Raw genomic sequence first — 18,930 nt, 5'->3', positions numbered from 1 at the left:
GTCAGGGGATGGCAAGCTGGAGGACATAGGTGCTGGGATGTAGGGGATTGAGGTGTATGGATGCTGGAGTGCTGGGATGCAAGAGGTTGGGTTACAGGACACCACGGTCCATGGGTGCTGGGGTGTGGGGATGAAGGAGACAGAGGTGACTGGGTGCTGATATGAAGGGAGATCGGGGTGCGTGGGCTGTGGGATGTTGGGATGGAGAAGATTGGGTGCTGGGATGCAGGATGCCACGGTTCACGGGCCACGGGGTGCAGGAAGTCGAGGTGCACAGACTCTGGGATGGTGGGATGCAGGAGGTTGGGGTTCAGGGATGTTAGGATGCTGGGATGCAAGTGGTTGGAGCACATGGCTGCTGGGATGCGGGACGCAGGAAGTTGGGACACACGGCTGTTGTGGTGCACAGGATGTTATGGTGCACGGGGCGCTGGGATGTTGGGGTGCAGAGGCACCAGGGCGCTGGGATGCAGGACGTTGGGACCCACGGCTGCTGGGATGCTGATGCCCGTGAGAGAGGGGCGGGTGGTCCACGGCTGCTGGGATGCGGGAGGTCGGGGCGCACGGGCTCAGAGCTGCCGGTCTGCCCCCCACCCGCCCCTCTCTTCCCGCTTTGTGCCTCCCCAACCCCACCCGGGCCCGAACCCTTCTCCGCATCCACCTCCGCCCCCCGCCCCGCTCCACCCCCCCCCGCCCCCCAACCCCCACCCCCTCTGCGCCCGAGGGGCCGCTCCGCTCCGCCGCTCCGCTCCGCTCCGCCCCACAGCGGTGCACGGGGGGCGGTCCGTGGGCGTCGTGGGGGCCGTCCCCATAGCCCCAACCCTCGGCCCCAGCACAGCCCCAGCGCCGGCCCCACAGCCCCCGCCGCCCGCGGGCCGCCCCGCATTGTCCGGGGGCAGCGGCAGGATGGGGGTCCCCGCACGGCCGCCCCCTCCCGGGCTGCGTTAAGGCCCGTCGGTATGAGGAGGTGAGTGGGGGGGGGGGTCCCCGGAGTGGGGGGGAGGGGGGCACTGAGGGAGGGAGGGGCGGTTCCCGGCCACGCATCCCCGTGCTGGGAACCCTCTCCATCCAGGCCGGAATCTCAGGAGGTTTTGGGGTGAAATAAGGCGATTTCGGCTCTTTTGGAGCTTCCTTCCGGAATTCAACGAATTTTGGGAGTGAAATGAGGCGATTTCGGCTCTGCTGGCTGCAGAGGGGTCCCAACCCCACCCTGGGGGTCGGGCATCCTCCGAACCCCGAGCTTTGCCCATTTCTCTCCCCCCTTCCTCCCCCCCCCCCAAAAAAAAAAAAAATATATATATATATATATAAATAAATAACCCGCACACCAACTGAGATCGTGGGGAGGGGGGGAAAGGAGGAGGAGGAGGAGGGGTCCGCGTCCCGGTTGTGCCCCCGGGGGGGTCCGGCCCCGAACAATGCGCGATCGTGAACGTCAAAACGGCCCCGAAGCGCCGCGGGCTGCGAGCGGTGCGCGCCGCAGTGGGGAGCCGCTCCCGAAAGCGCTTTTTTGGGGGGGCTTTTTTGGGGGGGAGGGGGGTTGTTTTGAGGTTTGCTTCTTCCTCTCGGAGGACAAAAGGCATTTGGGGGGAAAAAAAAAGACAACAACACGGAAAGAGCGGAACAGAACGGCGATGCGGGGTTTATCGCTTCTCTCCATCGCCGTGGTTCCGGGGGCTCCGTGCGCGTCGTCCCATCGCGGAGCACGAAATGCGCGGGGCTGCGAAACGGAGACAGCGGTTCGTAAGGGGGGAACCGAGAGGGAGAAAAGTGTGCAGGGCTGAAATGGGAGCTGCGTGGGGAGGTGGGAGCGGAGCCGAATGCAGGAGCGGGTGTGGGAATTCGGGACTGAATTGAGGACTGAATTTGGAAGTGAGTGTGGAATGGACTGTAGAACCGAATGTGGAACTGAAGTCAGAAGTGAATTTAGAACTGAATTCAGAACTGAGTGTGGAACTGAATATAGAGCCAAATTCAAAACTGTGCAGAACTGAATGTGGAACTGAATGTAGAACCGAATTCAGAACTGAATTTGGAGCTGAGCGCAGAACTGAATGTGGAACGGAATTCAGAACTGAATTTGGAACTGAGTGAGGAACTGAATGCGGAACTGAATTCAGAACTGAGTTTGGAACTGAATCCAGAATTCAGAGTAGAACTGAATTGAGAACTGAATGTGGAACTGAGTGCAGAACTGAATGTGGAACTGATGTGGATCTGAATTCAGACTGGGATTCCGAAGTGACTGCAGAACTGAATGCAGAACTGAGTATGGAACTGAGTGCAGAACTGAACATGGGTCTGCATTCAGACCAGAACTGCAGAGCTCTCAGCACGGAGGCACAGGGCTGTGGGTGATGCTGGGGGTGGCAGTGCTGCTGTTGTTATCAAACCCAACATTTGGTTTCGGTCTCTGCAGCAGAACTGTGTTGACATTTTCTCTTTGGGGATAATGAATGGCACGAACTGCATTGTGCTCCTCGGAGCGCTCCGGGATCCGCAGGAACGTAAACACAACAGCCTGGATTCATTGGCACTCTGAGCTCAGTGATTCCAGCAGCGCCGCTCCGGAGCTGCAGCTCTCCTTCAAAGTTTATTATGGATTGGGGATGCATCCCCGTTAATTCATGTCGGGGTATTTTATGGCTGACAGCTGTGGGACCGCAGCGGCGTTTATCCGTGGAGGGGTTCTGAGGGCTCAGGGGGGACTTTTGGCACAGAGCAGTGAGAGATCCCCCCCTTCTCCCAACTCCTTTTCTGCAGGGAAGGCTTTGGGCAGTGCCTTTGTTCTCCCGCGGAGCCCCCGCCGCATTCTTTCCTTTTGCCATTATCATTTTGGTTAAACAGAAAGGCGAGTTGTGTACCATATGGATCATGTTAACAATTGCTTATCTGCAAGCGGTGTTTTCTCCTCCCTCCTTTCCCCCCTCAGCCTTTCTCTCCCTCCCGACATCGGGGCTCTATCAGCATCCCCAGGGCCGCGCTCCCGTAACACAAAGCGCTCGCATCCCATAGGACTTAATTCTTGAATTAAGGGGAAGCTCCAAAGTGAGCTTCGCTGGGAGAAGGAAAATTCATCACAGTGAGGGGAGCAGAGGGAATTTGTGGCCGTGGGTCCATGCGGTGCGTGGCCAAAGCTGTTTGTGTTATTTGCGGATCGCCGGAGCTGATGCGGAGATGCTGTCTGTGTTTGATCCCAACTGAGGGGCCACAATTCCCGCAGATCCACCCCGGGCTGCTCCCGGCTCCGTGTTTCTGCATCCTATCCATGGAGTTTGGGGTCCGCCATTCAATCCATTGGGATGAAAGCGTGGGGTCTGCACCGCGCATCCATCGGTTGCTATGGGCCCAAATCTGGTGCTGAGGGCGAAACCTTGTGCAGAGCAGCAGCTGCAGGGTCACCTCCTCCTCCTCTGATGGCAAAAGCAAACAAGAGACTCAAGGAGCCGAAGGCGGCACCGCAGTGTGGGATCCCTATCCGTGTCCATCACAGCAGGACCCCTATCCCAGGAGCCACAACCCCTCTGCAAAGAGTCCATGGTGCTGCTGCCATTTGCAGATGCACTCTGCTCCGCTCGCAGCGTTTGTGTTTTTGCATCTTCCTCTTTGAGGTGTTCCCAAAGGCGCAAATGTCTGCCTTCCTTCCTTCCTTCCTTCCTTCCTTCCTTCCTTCCTTCCTTCCTTCCTTCCTTCCTTCCTTCCTTCCTTCCTTCCCTTCTTCCCTCCTTCCCTCCTTCCTTCTTTCCCTCCTTCCTTCCCTCCTTCCTTCCCTCCTTCCTCACTTCCTCACTTCCTCCCTTCCTCTCTTTCTCCATTCCTTCCTCCCTTCCTCCCTTCATCCTCCTGCTCAGGTTGGCTGCTCTGCTGCAGTTCCCTTTTGCTCAGGGAGGGCAATGCCGCCACGGTGCCGGATTTGCCGGAGGATTCCTACAGGGAATTTCTCGGAGCTGACGTTAATGCATCTGGAGAAGCGGTGCTGACCTCTGCGCGACGCTGACCTTTGCATTTATGCCATTGTAAACACTTTTCAGCTGTAGGTTTTGAGCTCGGGTGATTCTATGGCTCTGAGCTGAGCCTTTGTCATCCCTCGCATTGGCCAAATGTGTGGTTCGTGCAGGTTTCAGCACTGCTGTCACCCCCGGGCTCCAAAAAACTCATTGCCACCGCTTGGGTTTGTGACACCGGGACCAAACTGGGCTTTGTCAGCATCAAATGGGAACATTCCCGTTGCTGGATGGCATTGGAGGATGGGGGAATCCCCACTGGGGGCTGAGATAATTCCCATTGGTGGGTGGGAAAATCCCCATTGGTGGTTGAAAGGATTCCCATCTCTGGATGGGAAAATTCCCATTGGCGGTTGAGAAAATCCCCACTGCTGGATGGGAAATTCCCGTTGCTGAGTGGGAGAATCCCCTTTGCTGGATGAGAAAATCCCCGTTGCAAACTCCTTCTCCCAGCCCCGTGCCCCGTCATCAGCTGCAGTTAACGTTGGTTAAATTGTACAGATCACCAGCACTGTTGTCCCCGCAGCAGCGCATGCCTGGGGCCACTTATCAGCAACCCCTGATCTTTATGGGGGCCCTCATAAACCCAGCCAAGGCCTCTCTGCTTCCAGCATGGAGCGGGGCAGGGTGCACATTGCATGGCTTCCCTCCCTTCTCCCGAGTGCAGAGCACTTGATGATGGAAAGAACGGACAGATGTAGGTGATTACAGCAGTGCCCTCCTGCTTCTATTGCAGTTGTGCCCCTCACTCCATCCCTGCTCTGGGCTGCCCCATTCTGGTGCCGTTTGCAGGCTGCGATGTCCTTCAGGCTGCGGTGCTCTCCTTCCAAAGAGACACTTTTCTTTTTTTTTCTTCTTCGCCCCCAAGAAAGTGAAAACGAATGTCAAGACAAATTGCACTTTAACCCACACTTGTCTTGTCTACAAAAAAAAAAAAAAAAAGACTGAATAATAGCAGAATAAGTGCCCCTTTCTCCTGCCCCGGCCAAACTCATCAGAGGAGGCCATCCCCAACAAAGAATTTGCTGTGTAAATAGAGGAGAGGTGCAGCAGCACGGAGCAGGAAGGGGCTCGTGGCCGCAGGGACACCGCAGCCCGTTCCCCATCCTTGCTCAGTGGCTCTCAGCTGCTCGCTGTCATTAATCTCCCTCCGTGTTCCCAAAGCGACGGCATCAGCTGTGGGCTGCCATTGTCAGCAGAAGTGAGGGGATGCTTCCAGCAGTGGGGTTGCACCCAGTTCTGCTCCTTGTCCCATAGGGTCTGTGTGTGTCAGTGCTAAGGAAGGATGTGTTTGGGGCAGGAGGAGGTGGAACTGAATGGGCTTGGAGGTCCCTTCCAACCCATTCCATGGTTCCATGGTCTCTAAGGTCCCTTCCAACCCAAACTGTGGTTCTGTGATCCTGAGGTCTCTTCCAACTCGACCATTCTATGGTTCCATGACCTTCAAGGTCTCTTCCAACCCAACCATCCTATGGTTCTGCCACCTTTAAGAACCCTTCCAACCCAAACCATGCTTCTATGATCCCGAGGTCCCTTCCAATCCAGCCATTCTATGGTTCTGTCATCCTAAGAACCCCTCCAGCCCAACCATCCTATGGTTCTGCCACCTCTAAGGACTCTTCTAACCCAATCCATGCTTCTGTGATCTTTAAGGACTCTCCCAACCCATTCCATGGTTGTATGATCCCAAGGTCCCTTCCAACCCAACCAATCTGTGTTTCTATTCCAGCATGCCTTTACAATGGGAAGAACTCACGAAGCCACCACCATTGCATCTTACATCCCAGTGCCTCCCAGAGCAGGGGGAAGTAGTGTAATTAGCAAAGATGGCTGCAGAATGGTGTAATTAAATGGTGATGGGCTGTGATCCTGTGCCATGACACAGGTTCTGTGCCCCCGATGTCACCAGTGGGCTGCGGGAGGTTGGGGTGGATGCGTCACCGTGTGTCACCCATCCCATCCCATTCCCATCCCCATCTCTATCCCATCCCAATCCATCCCCATCCCCATCTCTATCCCATCCCATCCCATCCCCATCCCCAGGCACAGCACTGGGCAGCTCTCAGCTCCCATGGGTCACCACGTTGGCCGCGCGCTCCAGGTACGCGCCGCAGAAATAACGCAGTTATGGATCTGACCTTGGGCTGTTCATATCCTCCTGGTACGAGGTGATTACTTTTTAATGAGTGGCTGCTGAAAAGGGAGGAAAATGAATTATTTCTGCCCTAGGATTAGCTCTCGGAGATGGGCCCAGCGCTGCGCGATCGATGCGCGCTCGGAGGCTGCACATGGCTCAGGACTGCTCCCCATTTCCCAGCACTGGGAACATCGGTGCTTTTGCTCTGTGGGTGGGATGAAGCCTTGCCATGGTGTGTCAGGACCTGGAGAAACAACTTTTGGCCTCATAGGTCCATGCTGGTCGTCAGGATCTCCCCTTTTAGGGGCGGATTTCCAACTTTTGGGGGACCAAATTCCCAATTTGTTCTGGTGAATTCTCACCTTCCTGGGGGCGAATTCCCACCTTCTTGGGAGCCAATGCCCAACGTGTTGGGGGCGAATCCCCAGCTGCTTGGCATTTTACCTTCTGGTTTTGAGCAGCCCCACACCGTTCTGTCATAAGCAGCAGAGATGTTCTGACCCTGCTGTAATCAGAAGCCCGGTAACTGCACGAGGAGTGCAGGAGGTGGGAGCTGCAGGGATGTGTGGCTCCCCAAACCCAACATCCATCCTGCAAGCAGAGGGGAGATGCAGCCTGTAGGGCAGCGGTGTCAGCAAAGAAAGAATCCCCAAAGAGGGAACTGCTGGAAAATCCATTAGTGAATGGAGTGCAGGAGGGACTTTGGCTTTTCATGCTGCTGGGGCGGCGTTTAAGAAAGAATCGGGGAGTCAAAAGGCTTGGGAAAACAAAAGGCACCGAGGGAGAGAGGCCTCTGCACGGTGCGTGCCTTGGGGTGGGCGTGGGATGGGCTCTGCTCCCCCCGGGGCGCACGGCGGGGATGGATTGGTGTAAAAAAATGGGAGATTTTTGCTCCATTCCCCTTCGGAGCGTGCTGCACGGGGAAGGCAGCCGGGCAGAACATCCAACTGCGTTGCTAAAGGTGCTGGCTAGGGCAGGGAGGCTATCCAGAATTAGAGTTAATTAAGATTGATTCGTTCCGTGGAGGATAGGAGCTGGAGCGTTACAGCTACCGCTGCGCCAGGCTCCGCTGCACGCGGCAAATTATCTCCGTGCTGCAGCTTCCTCTGCAGCCCCCGGCCCTATGGCAGCACACAGAGCACAGGGGGAGCGAGGGGGGGCTGCTGCTGGAGTGGTTTTGCCCCCTGGGGGAGTCCGTTGTTGGAGCTGCAGCATGGAAAGCACCCGGAGAAGGGAGGGCCACGGCTGGGGGTAGAGGATGAGGGTCTTCCAAGCAGAGCTGCAGAGCTGTTTGTTGCTTGTGGGGTAATGAAATGGAGCTGCAATGCTTTCTCCTTGCAAAGGGAAGCGTGCAGAATTGCTTTGTGCCTTTTGGGTGTCGTGCAAACTGTTTGGTGCTTGCGGGCTGCAGAGGGTCTGCGCAAGGCTGGGGTGCAAATGAGAGCTGCGATGCTTTCTTCTTGCAAAGGGAGGAGAGCAGAACTGCTTCCAACCTTCTGGCGTCCATGCGTTTGTCCTGCAGGTGGTCTGTATGTGGTTTGGGTGCACATCAAACCAGCAGGACAGGGGTCGTGGGATGGGTTGGACACGGTGATCTTGGAGGTCCTTTCCAAACTTAACGATCGCAGGATTCCATGGTTCTGTGATTGTGGGGCAGCAGAGCAGAGGATGGCATGAAGATGCCTTCAGGCTGTTCCCCTACATCTCCCTATAGAGCTCCATGGGCAGAAGCAAAGCCCACACCTCGCTATGGGATGGGGCGCAGGGCTGGGAGCGTTGTGGTGTGCTCCTTGTTATGCAGATTGTATGCAAATCGAGTCCATTTCACCTCTTCTGAGACCACCTCTTCTTGGGGAAATGGTTCCACTGATCAGAAATGGACTTTTGTTTTTCCTCCCCATTGGAATCCTCAGGAAATGGGATGGGTCCAATGCAACTCCTTCAAGTCCGGCTCTGGAGAGCTCGCATGGCATCAAGGAATGAGATTTTGGTGACAGACTTTGGTGCTGGGAGCAGCATCCGTGGGCCACGTCCTGTGGGAAGGGAGCACTTACCCAAAGTGGACTTGAATGACCTCAACGAAGCTTCTACCAAAGCCCTTCCTACTGGGAGCTGCCCTTCAGGATGGGCTCTGCTCGGAGGTCACAGCTGAAATGTCAACCCAGCAAACTTCTGACAAAATTGAGGGCTTTTGGGGCAGGAGAGCATCCGCAGGGTGAGGAGTGATGGCAGAGGAAATGACAGAAAGAGTTGGGGTTCTGCACGTGCTGGAGTGCCCCTGTGGCAGAGTGGGCAGCACGGGGATGGATTCACGCTGCAGTTCATCCCCTGCAGGCAGATCCCAGCAGTGAGCATCCATGGACCAGAACCGTGTGATGCTGTGATGAAATAAACCAATAATTCCCACTTCCTTTCAAATCTTTGTCACCCCTCTTCCTCCCATCCGTCTTAAGGTATTGAAAGGTGGAGCAAAACGCCTCAAACCCACTAATGGCACCCATTATCACAGAGACCCCCATCTTCCCACCCACATCCTCTGGTCCTGGGGATTCCTCCAACCCCCAGCACTGCCTCTCCAGATGGAGGATGATGCTCAGCTGCTGCCAGGCTGAACAGACACATATTAATTTTTCATTCTCCGGACGGATCCTGGAGCTGCACAGATGGGCTGTGGCCCATTGCCCTCTGCATTGCATCCTGATGTCCAGCTGCTCCGGGTGTGATATATGGTTGGGCAGTACGAATGGCTGAGCCCCAAGCTCCCACGTGGTGGCTGATCCTTGTGGGGTGGGGATGGGGCACGTGGGAGCTGCCAGCCTCCTTTTACCACACCTGTGTTGGCTGTGCTGGGGTGGCTGTCCTGTCCTTCTCTTTGTTGGGGGGCAGCTGGGAACGTGTTGGGTTCACTGTGCAACCCAACCTGCTGTCTTGTTGGCCAGCTTCCTAAAATTCCAAATCTGTGCTGTGCTGGAGGACTGTGAGCTGCACGGCTTGGAGGAGTAGGAGAGAGGGAAGTGTCCCCACGTCACCACCATGGACAGATGGAGCTCATGGCTGAGTTGCGCCATGGGGCTTTGGGTGCTCCTCTCCCCACTCTGATTAGAAGCAAAATAGCTGTGCAGGAAGCACAGAAGGTGGGAGCTGTAGGGGCATTGCCAAAGCTGATATCCATCTGTCCATCTCTGCAAGCAGAGGGGAGATGCAGCCTCTGGAGTGCTGTGTCAGCAAAGAAAGCAGCCCCAAAGAGGGAACATCTGGAAGACCCATCAGAGAATGGAGTGCTGCAGAGCCCTTGGTTCTTCGTGTCACTCTGTGGCCCCGGGTCCAGGGGGTCCCCTCTGGTTCCTGGGGATGCGCTGGAGGTGACCCAGCCAAAACATCACTGTGATCTATGGCAGCACTGTGAAAACACTTCAGCGCTTCGCCACAGCCCCCAGCTCCAAGCGCGCTCGCATTGGCCATAATTCTCTTTTATTGCCAGGATTTGACTCGCTGTAACACCAATGGTGCTGCTGTGAGCCAGGGGTGAGCCGGGCCAGGATGAGCTCTGCACAGCAGAAGCCAAAAAGATCATCAGGAAATGCCTCATTTACAAGAAATACCACCAGCCCTCCGCCCTCCCATGCACTGGAGAGCCTCGTGCTGCTCGGCCTCCGGTGAAGCACTGCATCTCCTGCAATGGCAAAGCACTGAACCATGGCTGCAAAACCCCAGGGCTACAAAGCACTGAGGCACGGTTCAAGACCCGAGGCAAATCCTATTGCAGCAGCAAAGCTGTTCATGCAATAGCTGCACCCATGCTGCAATAGCTGCACCCATGCTGCCTGGGCATGCAACAGGGCCTCACCTGGACCAAGCTGGGGGTTCTGAGTGCAAAATCCTGCTGGGAAAACCCATCTGTGTGATGGAAAGAGATCGGTGTGAGCAGTGTTTGTGGGGACTATGGGAAATGTCAGGGGCTGGGCTGAGAGCTGGGACCCCCAGCAGCCGAGCATGCTTGCTCTGGGGCCAATGGGGGGATGATGGAGCTAAGCAGAGTCTTGAAGAAGCAGAAATCCTCCTCCTGAAAAGGAGCCCTCAGCAAGATGACAGCAGTACGAGCAAAATGAGCGGCTCATCGTTTTGCTTCTGCTGCATGTGCTCCCTCCCTCCTCCGGCTGGTAGCAAAGCAAAGGGGAAACTGAGGCACACCCAGCATTTGCAGGGCTGCTCCAGCACAGGTGCCTGCTTGGATTTCAACCCCAGCTTCAGCGCATCATCGGCTCGACGCTCTGCGTGGAAACCTTCTTTGCCCTCCACATCCGTGGGAGCCCCATTCCTTTGGGGGGGAGCTGAGAGAGCTGAGAGCACCCACTGCTGTGTACACACGCGTTTGACACCCCCAGCTGCACGAGGTCCCCCCAGGAGGGGCGGTGGGGGGAGCGCACCCCAACCCTGCACCATCGGGACACCCTCGGCGCTGCGCCCCGGTTGCGCGCAGCAAGAAGGGCCCCGAACAAAAGCCCACTTCAGAGCCGCTGCTGAATAGATTAACAAGATTTCCATAATTAGGGCGGGAGGGAACAATAGGATTCTCCCCTGCCCAGCCCCCCCTGCCCGCCTTTGTCTTGCGCTGTGGATAATGGGGCAGCAGCGAGGGTGGGAACCGGCCGTGCCATTTGGTCACTGGACAGTAATTTTCTCACACTGCCAAGGGGAGCATTGAAACATCTGTCCCCGCTCCGAGCGCTCATTCACGTCACATCGCGGCCCCCTGACAACTTCTCCCCGTCCCACCAACCCTCCCCCTCCCCCGGTTTGCAGGGCGTTCGCATGGCTTTGCTTTCCCTTTCCCAACTGCGCCGTGCGCTGAAGCGCTTCGGGTTTCGCAGCCGGGTTTTGCAGCCCTTCCGCGCTCTGCTCGCTGCGCTGATGCACGGCTGCGTTTCGTGCCGCGGGTTCTGCTTTGCTGCTCTGGGATGGAGCTGTAGGACCGCATCCCAGCCGACCCCGGGGCTGCCCACCCTCCTCAGGACGCTGCAAAGCAATCGCTGCGCTTCCTTTAAGCACGGATTTTTAGGTTTTGGGTGCTGGCATCCATCCCCGCTACAGGGGGAAAAGCAAATTGCTTTTCTCTGCTTGGCACTTCCAGCACTGAGGGGGTTCTGAGCACCCATAGGAAGCATTTTGAGGCCCAAACCTGCTTTTTTTTTTTCTTTTTTTTTTTTTTTTTTGCAGCTCAGCAACCATTTGGGTCCTGATCTAAAAAGCATATCTCTGTTCAGAGCCACAGCACCTAGCAAGGATGGAAACTCATGGTGCTTCACCCCCCACTCTCCCAAAACACACCTCTACATAATGCCTCACTCCTCAGCAAAACCTCACTTTTCCCTTCCATAGCTCCTCGGTGCCTCTGCTCCCTTCTGGCCCTTACCACTCCATTCTGCTCATGCACAGCTCAGGGCAAAAACTGCAGCAGGAGCAGAGCTTTGCTGGGAAGCTCTCTCTTTGTGCTCAATGGAAAGGCCCTTTCCTGCACACCAGCTCTGGCCGAGCGTTTATCTCTCAGTAGCACTTTAATAATGGTGAGTAAATGCAGGGGGGGGATGGCAGATAAAGCCACGCAAAGCCGCCATTTAAATCCTCTTGTGGAAGTTTGATATCCAAAGTGGAAGTACAAATGCCATATAAGTCAATTAAAGCATTAAGTAATCTAATTGTGCCGCGGTCACAAAGTGGCTTAAAGGCTGAATGGGACGTGAGGGCCCTCCTGCTCCCACTGCAGCTTTGTGTGGGGCTGGGGGGGCTGCTGGGGGGCTCAGCACAGCAGATAACAATGGGGCTGGGGGCTGCCCTGGCTCTTCTGCCTTTTCTTCCCCAGCAGGGACGTGCAGCACTATGAGGGGGTGAGCAGAGGGATGCAGGCCCATGTGGGACAGTGCTTCCATGTGTGTGCAGTGCAAACCCATGTCCCCAACTGCCCTGGGGACTGGGGAGATGCACAGCTCCCACCCAGGCTTTGTTCCCTGAGCAGGAACATGTGGGATGTGTGGGGTTGTGTGGGACTGCTCCGTTCCCCATTGCATTGCTGCAGAGCTGCCTGTGCTCTCCCAGCTCTCTTCTTGCTGAGAATTTGCCCAATGCTATTAATGCATTGGCAGAGCAATTAATACGGGTGCCCTGCATGCAGCCAGGACTTGGACTCAGCGCTCCTTCCAACCCAGGATATTCTACAATTCAGTGATAATATGCCAAAAAACTCTTAGTATGCTATTGCAATGCGATGCAAAGTGCAGCAATGACAGCAGAGCAGCAAAGCTTTATGCTGCAGCAGGTGAGGACTTGCTCAAATGCAACAGCCAGGGACACAGAAACAAAGGAAAGCAGCTGCTTACCTTTAGAAAGCCTCAGGGACACAGGGATCTCCAAAGAGATGCCCTTCCCCTCCCCTGCCAACCCTTAAATGAGGTCTGGGAAGGGGTGGATCCTGGCTCCAGCCATTCCATCACACAGGTGCATTGCAGGGCCTGGGTTAGCCCTGCCTTCCCACCAGGTGCTCAATCACTGGGGCAAGCCATTATTTATATTCCATTCATTGTAATTATTATATATCTATTAATATGCTGTTAATGCTGGGTCTGCAGTGGCCAGCCAGCACCTGGCTTCTGGTCCAGGTGGAACAAAGGGAGCAGGATGCAGGAACTGGAGCTGCTGGGGGGGGTTGGGAGGGTCTGGTATGGATAGCATGGATGTTGTTTGCTGTTGGGTGATGGGTTGGTTTGGTGATGTGGGTCATTTTCTGTTGGGTGATGGTTTGGTTTGGTGATGTTGGTGTTGTTTTCTGTTGGGTGATGGTTTGGTTTGGTGATGTGGGTCGTTTTCTGTCAGGTGATTGGTTGGTTTGGTGATTATGGGTGTTGTTTTCTGTTGGGTGATGGGTTGGTTTGATGACGTTTGATGTTGTGACCATTAAAGCTTGAGCTGGTTGATTGCTCTGAAGTACTTGTTGGGAGAGTCTGCATCAGTGGTGCAAGGTGTTTGCACTGATGATGCAAAAGGGTGGTCGGGGGGATTTTTGACTGTAAGATGTGTAATTTAGGACACAGAGGTTGGAAGTAGATGGTCTTGAAGGTCCTTTCCAATGCAAGCCTTTCTATGATTCTGCAATTCCACAATTCTGTGCGATTGGGATTAGGAGGTGCACCACGGTCCGGGGAACAGGATGGTTTGGTGGGTTTTGAGCAGTGCAGGAGGGCACTTGTCCCAGTTTTGCTGGTCTCACGCTGCTGTAGATGTGGCTCTTGGGGATATGGTCTAGTGGACATGGCTTGATGGCTTAGACTTCGATAATCCTGGGGGTCTTTGACACCCTTAATGATACCACGATCCCTGTGTCCCGTAGGTCTGTCGAAGATGCACTGGTCACCAGAGCATGCCCAGTCCCTGAACCAGTGGCCAGAGCAGCACCTCGACGTCTCCTCCACCACCTCCTCACCAGCCCACAAGTCCGACCTCTACCCCAGCACCCGCCAGCGCTTCAACTACGCCTGGGCCAACGACGACATCTCAGCACTCACCGCCTCCAACCTCCTCAAGAGGTACGCCGAGAAGTACTCGGGGGTGCTGGATGCGCCCTACGAGCGCCCGGCGCTGAGCGGCTATGGGGATGGTGCCTTCGGGCCCGTTAACGGGCAGAAAGGGGACGGGGAGCCCTGGCCTGTGCCTCACAGCTCCGACGGCGCCTACCCACTGACCCCCATCCACGATGGCCTCTCCGGTGCCAAGGCTGTGGTGCCGCCCGCCGTGCCGGCTGGAAGCGCTCCGCTGGGGCTCGCCGGCTCCCCGGTGGTGTCGGCCAACCTCGCCGATCCCATCTATGCTGGGAATTCATGCGGAGCAGCGGCCGGCTCCGGCGGGCTGGGCTCATCTCAGGAGTACCCTGCGGGCTACGGCAGCACCTACTTGCCCTCTGGCTACTGCGGCCAACCCAGCACAGCACTTCCTCCTCCGCACCCGCCCACCCTGCACAGCTCGGGGCTCCTGCAGCCCACGCACCCCTCATCCGCCCTGGTGCCGGGCTACGGTTCCTCCGGCCCCGTCTACAACTACGCCTCGGGCAGCTACGCCACACAGCCGGGCTACGGAGCCATCCACCCGACCCATCCCTCCGCCTCCTACCTGCCCTCAGGCATCGCAGCCCCCACCCCGCTGCCGGCCCCCGGGCCCACCACTCGCCCATCCGTGGTGCCGGCTTATGGCTACCAAGCTGCCGGGTTGGCTTCGTTGGCTGTGCCGCCCTTGGGCACCGAGGCGACGGGCGCCTTGAAGAGGAAAGCTTTCGATATCTCCGGTGGGGAGGATGAAGCAGAGGGCAGATATCGGAAATACAGCTACGAGCAGCCAAAGTCCCCCTACCCCATGTCGGACAACGGCGAGTGCCGAGGGAACGGCTTCCCCAGTGCCAGCAAGCGGCCGGCGGGCGGCGCTGAGGAGCACAGCAGTAAATATGGTGGGCAGGCGATGAAGAGCGTGGTCTCACCGCCCTACGGAGCTGGGGATGCCCCACTGCGACCCACAGAGTCCTTTGAGAAGTTCAGCCCTCCCCTTGCCAACGGGGAGCGGGCGGCCGAGCCGGGACACCCCTTCCCGTTGAGGCTGCCACCCAAAGCGCCCATCTTCAGCAGCCAACCAGTGGAGGAGCAACCCAAAAACGTTGACCCACTGGTGCTGGAGTTGGTCAACACCAAGATCGTGGAGCGCGGGCCGCCCGTGCAATGGACGGACATCGCCGGGCAGGTCTCCATCAAGGCAGCCATTGAGGAGGAGCTGGTGTGGCCCATCCTGCGACCCGGTGCGTATACTGGGGCCAGCAGGCTGCCCAGAACCATCCTCCTGTTTGGGCCCCACGGCACTGGGAAGACCCTCCTGAGCCGCTGCATCTCCACCCAGCTGGGCTCCACGCTGCTGAAGCTCAGCGCCGCTGCCCTGCTCACCACCTGGAAAGCCGAAGCCGAGAAGATCCTCCAGACCGTCTTTTTTGTGGCCAAGTGCCGGCAGCCCTCGGTGGTGCTCATCATGGAGGTGGAATCCTTGCTGGTGGCCCAGGATGGCGGCCAGGCTGGAAACCTCAAGTCGCAGCTCCTCTCCTACCTGGACAATGTAGCTACCTCGACCGAGCAGAACGTGGTCATCATAGGGACCACCTCACGGCCCGGCAGCATGGACGAAGCTTCCCACCGGCGCTTTGCCAAACGTTTCTACATCTCCCCACCGGACAGCATCGCCCGGAGGCAGATCCTCCATCACGCCCTGGCTCAGCAGAGCGCCTGCCTGAGCGAGCGGGAGATGGCATCCCTGGTACAGCACACCGAGAGCTTCTCGGGCAGCGAGCTGATCCAGCTCTGCCAGCACGCTGGGGCCACCACGCTGCATGGCCTGCCGGGTCAGATCCAACCCACCTCCTACAAGGACTTTGAGAAGGCCTTTTGCAAGGTCCGCCCCGCCGCCTCGCAGAAGGAGCTGGACTTGTTTGCTGAGTGGGATAAGATGTACGGGTCCAGGCACTGACCGGGAAGACCCGGCCACAACCAACATACCTCTTTCTTAGGGTTTCTGATAGGACTGGGCTTTTTTGGTCCTTTGTTTTTCTGAAGCAGTCGCTCGTTGAACTCAGGATAACCTATTTATTGTTCACCCGCCTCCCCTTGCAGCCGTTTCCAGACAGTAGAACCATAGGAGCATAGAACCATAGGAGCATAGAACCATAGAGTTGGTTGAGTTGGAAGGGAACCCGAAGGGTCATCCAGTGCAGCTCCCATGCAGTGAGCATCCACATCTTGGTCATAGAACCATAGAGTTGGTTGAGTTGGAAGGGAACCTGAAGGGTCATCCAGTGCAACCCCATGCAGTGAGCATCCACATCTTGGTCATAGAACCGTAGAGTTGGTTGAATTGGAAGGGAACCCGAAGGGTCACCCAACTCCAACTCCTGTGCAGGGGCCATCCGGATCTCAGTCATAGAACCAGAGAATTGTTGAGTTGGAAGAGACCCTCAAAGGTCATCCAGTGCAACTCCCATGCCACGGACATCCACATCCCCATCATAGAACCAGAGAATTGGTTGAGTTGGAAGGGACCCCTAAGGATCATCCAGTGCAGCCCCCATGCCACGAACATCCACACCTCCATCACAGGACCATAGAATCAGCTGAGTTGGGAGGAAACCTTCAGGGTCATCCACTCCAACTCCTGTGGGCACCCGCAGCTCGATGGCGTTGCTCAGATGCAATGAGCAGAGCTGAAAGCACGCCACAATTAAAGCTTTCTGTGGATGGATGGATGCACCAGTCCCCGTGCCTGCGTGCAGAGGTTTTCCTTCCTCTCACTTTTTCCCAACCAAAGCATTGACCACAGCGATGGAGGAAGCGGCACAGGGAAGGGGGAGGTGGGGGGACCACAGAACCCAGGGCTTTGGAGTAAAATGCTGTAGATTGTTTAATATACTAGACTTGGTTTTTATTTTTGTAAGGTACGTAGGTTTTTTTTTTTATTTTTTATTTTTTTGGTGTTGTTTTTTTTTTTTTTGTCGGTGTTTTCATTTTGTTTCGTTTTCTTTTTAACTACTCAGGAAATGAATTACCTCAGCGTTAAAAAAAAAAAAAAAAAAAAAAAAAAAAGTGTTTTTCAAAACTCTTTCAATCTTCTCAGAAGTGGGGAAAAAAAAAAAAAAAAGAGAGAGATTTTAAGGGTTTGCGGAGGTGGGACAAAACCGCCTCGTGCGTTGGCTTCCAAAATAATAATAATAATAATAAAAGGGTGATAGAAAGAAAAAAAAAAGGAAAAAAAAAAGAAAGAAACCCATAACAAAACTTGAAGCTGTCACAAAGATGAAAGCTGAATGTATTCTGGGTGCTTCTCACGCTTGCTGTGCCGCCCTCTGCTTTCCTTCCCGCTGCCCTCGTGGCGTTTGGGGTCCCGCCGTGGTTTTGAAGCCTTTCCCCAGCACCACTTTTTGGCTCATTTCTTTCTCCCTCCTCGACGCCCCGTCCGGTTGGGTCGTGGCGTTTTCTTTTTCGTTTCGTTCGTTGGTTTGTTTGATTTTTTCTGCTTAATGAATTAAATAATGAATAATAATAATGAATAATAATAATTAATAATGATGATAATTTTTGTGGTTTTTTGGTTTTTTTTTTGTTTTTTGTTTTTTTATAGTGCTATGTACTGTGTTTGGGAGTCGGTCTCCCCCCGAACCTCAGGGTCTGCGCACGCAGAGCAGGAGAAGAGCATTGGGGGCATGGGGGTGCTCCCCCCCCTTTCCCCCCGCAGTGCTCAGGATGCCAAAGGAGCCAATTTTTGGGGGGTCTTTCCCCCGTTTTTTTCTCATTTTCCCATTGAAATGTGCACGGGAGCCCCTGCACAAAGGGCATTAATGGGGACGCACCTCCGCCTCCTCCCCGTCTCCTCCAAAAAGTGGTACTGGGTTCCTGAAGACTTTTTTTTTTTTTTTTTTTTTTTTAATTATTATTATTAATGATCACTATTTGTACGCTCTCTGTAACCATTTCTACCTCATTTTGCAACGTATTGTACATGAAAATATTTAATTCATGTCTTATTGATGTCTGAAAATAAGAAATGCTTTCGAGCTGTAATGGTCTACCTCAAGAAATACTGTATTTTAAAAAGAAAAGTATTACACAGTATTAAAGAGATTACAAAAAAACCCTCCGGAGATCCCATGGTTTTGGCACCAGCTTTTGCCCAATCTCATCATTTTCAGCCCCAAACTGGGTGGCTGAGGGAACGGGGGGGGGGGATGATGCAGGAGGAGGAAGCATTGCAGTGAGGGGCAGTGGGTCCCCATCCCTTGTTAGGGGTGGTTTGGGGGGGTCCAGGAGCGCCCCATCCCATTAATAGGGGACAGCTCGGAGGAGGGGGCATGCCCCTTAATAGAGATAACTGGGGCTCAGCTCTGCCCATCCCTTCCATAGGAGCAGATTGGGTCCAATCCTCATTTGAGGGGGGTCCGGCTGTTCCACATCCCCTCGTCAGGGGCAGTTTGGAAGGAGGGGGTGAGTGTTGTAAACGGAAAGGTGGAAGAAGTGATCTCGTTAAGGCTTGTGTGACGGCTGCAGTCTTTGGAGAAATCTCTTCTCCGGGGGCAGCGCTGCTCCTGGGTCTGCCCCACTTTTGGGGGCTGTGCTGGGAGCGCTGAGCAGAGCGGAGCTGCAAAAACGGGATGGGAACGGAGTGAACCGATGGGAGGCGGCTGTGACCGGAGTTGCAATGCCACCTCGTGGTTACGGCGGATGGACGGACGGACAGACAGACAGACGTCCTGGAGGGACGGACGGACGGATGGATGGGTGAGAGATGAATGGATGGACGGACGGATGGTTGGTTGGACAGATGGATGGATGAGAGATGAGTGGATGGAGAGATGGATGGATGGACGGACGGATGGTTGGACGGACGAATGGATGAGAGATGAGTGGGTGGAGAGACAGACGGATGGATGGATGGATAGTCGGATGGACAGACAGGCATACGGATGGACAGACGCTGCTAGAAGTGCCCCCTGAGGCACTTTGCAGGCAGCACGAGGTTCTCGGCCCTTCTGTAGGGCACCCCAAGCTGGATCCATAAGGATCACTGCATCCAACTCCAGGCTCCAGTCAGCACAACCCAAAATCAAACTCAGTGTCTGAGGGCACTGACCAAATGGTTCTTAAACAGCGGGTTTTGGTGCTGCTCTGCTGCGAATGGAGAGCCCGTGCAGGCTGTCCCCGTGCTGAATTTAGGGGAGTGATG

At 55.4% G+C, this 18,930-nt stretch overlaps 1 protein-coding gene across 1 annotated transcript; it reads left to right on the top strand.

Moving 5' to 3' along the window:
- The first annotated feature begins 846 nt into the window (after window positions 1-846).
- FIGNL2 (fidgetin like 2) lies at window positions 847-16,651 on the top strand. Its single transcript, XM_031609791.2, has 2 exons — window positions 847-967; window positions 13,523-16,651. The coding sequence occupies exon 2, from the start codon at window positions 13,534-13,536 to the stop codon at window positions 15,685-15,687; it is 2,154 nt and encodes a 717-aa protein (XP_031465651.2). The 5' UTR covers window positions 847-967; window positions 13,523-13,533; the 3' UTR covers window positions 15,688-16,651.
- Window positions 16,652-18,930: the final 2,279 nt, after the last annotated feature.

Source organism: Phasianus colchicus, chromosome 33 (genome assembly GCF_987193195.1).
Source record: "Phasianus colchicus chromosome 33, bPhaCol1.hap1.1, whole genome shotgun sequence".
NCBI classification, from domain to species: Eukaryota; Metazoa; Chordata; class Aves; order Galliformes; family Phasianidae; genus Phasianus; species Phasianus colchicus.
Note: the sequence above shows the minus strand (reverse complement) of the source record. Positions and strands in the feature narration are given on the sequence as shown.

Bases quoted from the DNA above. Each gene is read 5' to 3' on its own strand.
- FIGNL2 (XM_031609791.2), top strand. From the start codon at position 13,534: ATGCACTGGTCACCAGAGCATGCCCAGTCCCTGAACCAGTGGCCAGAG.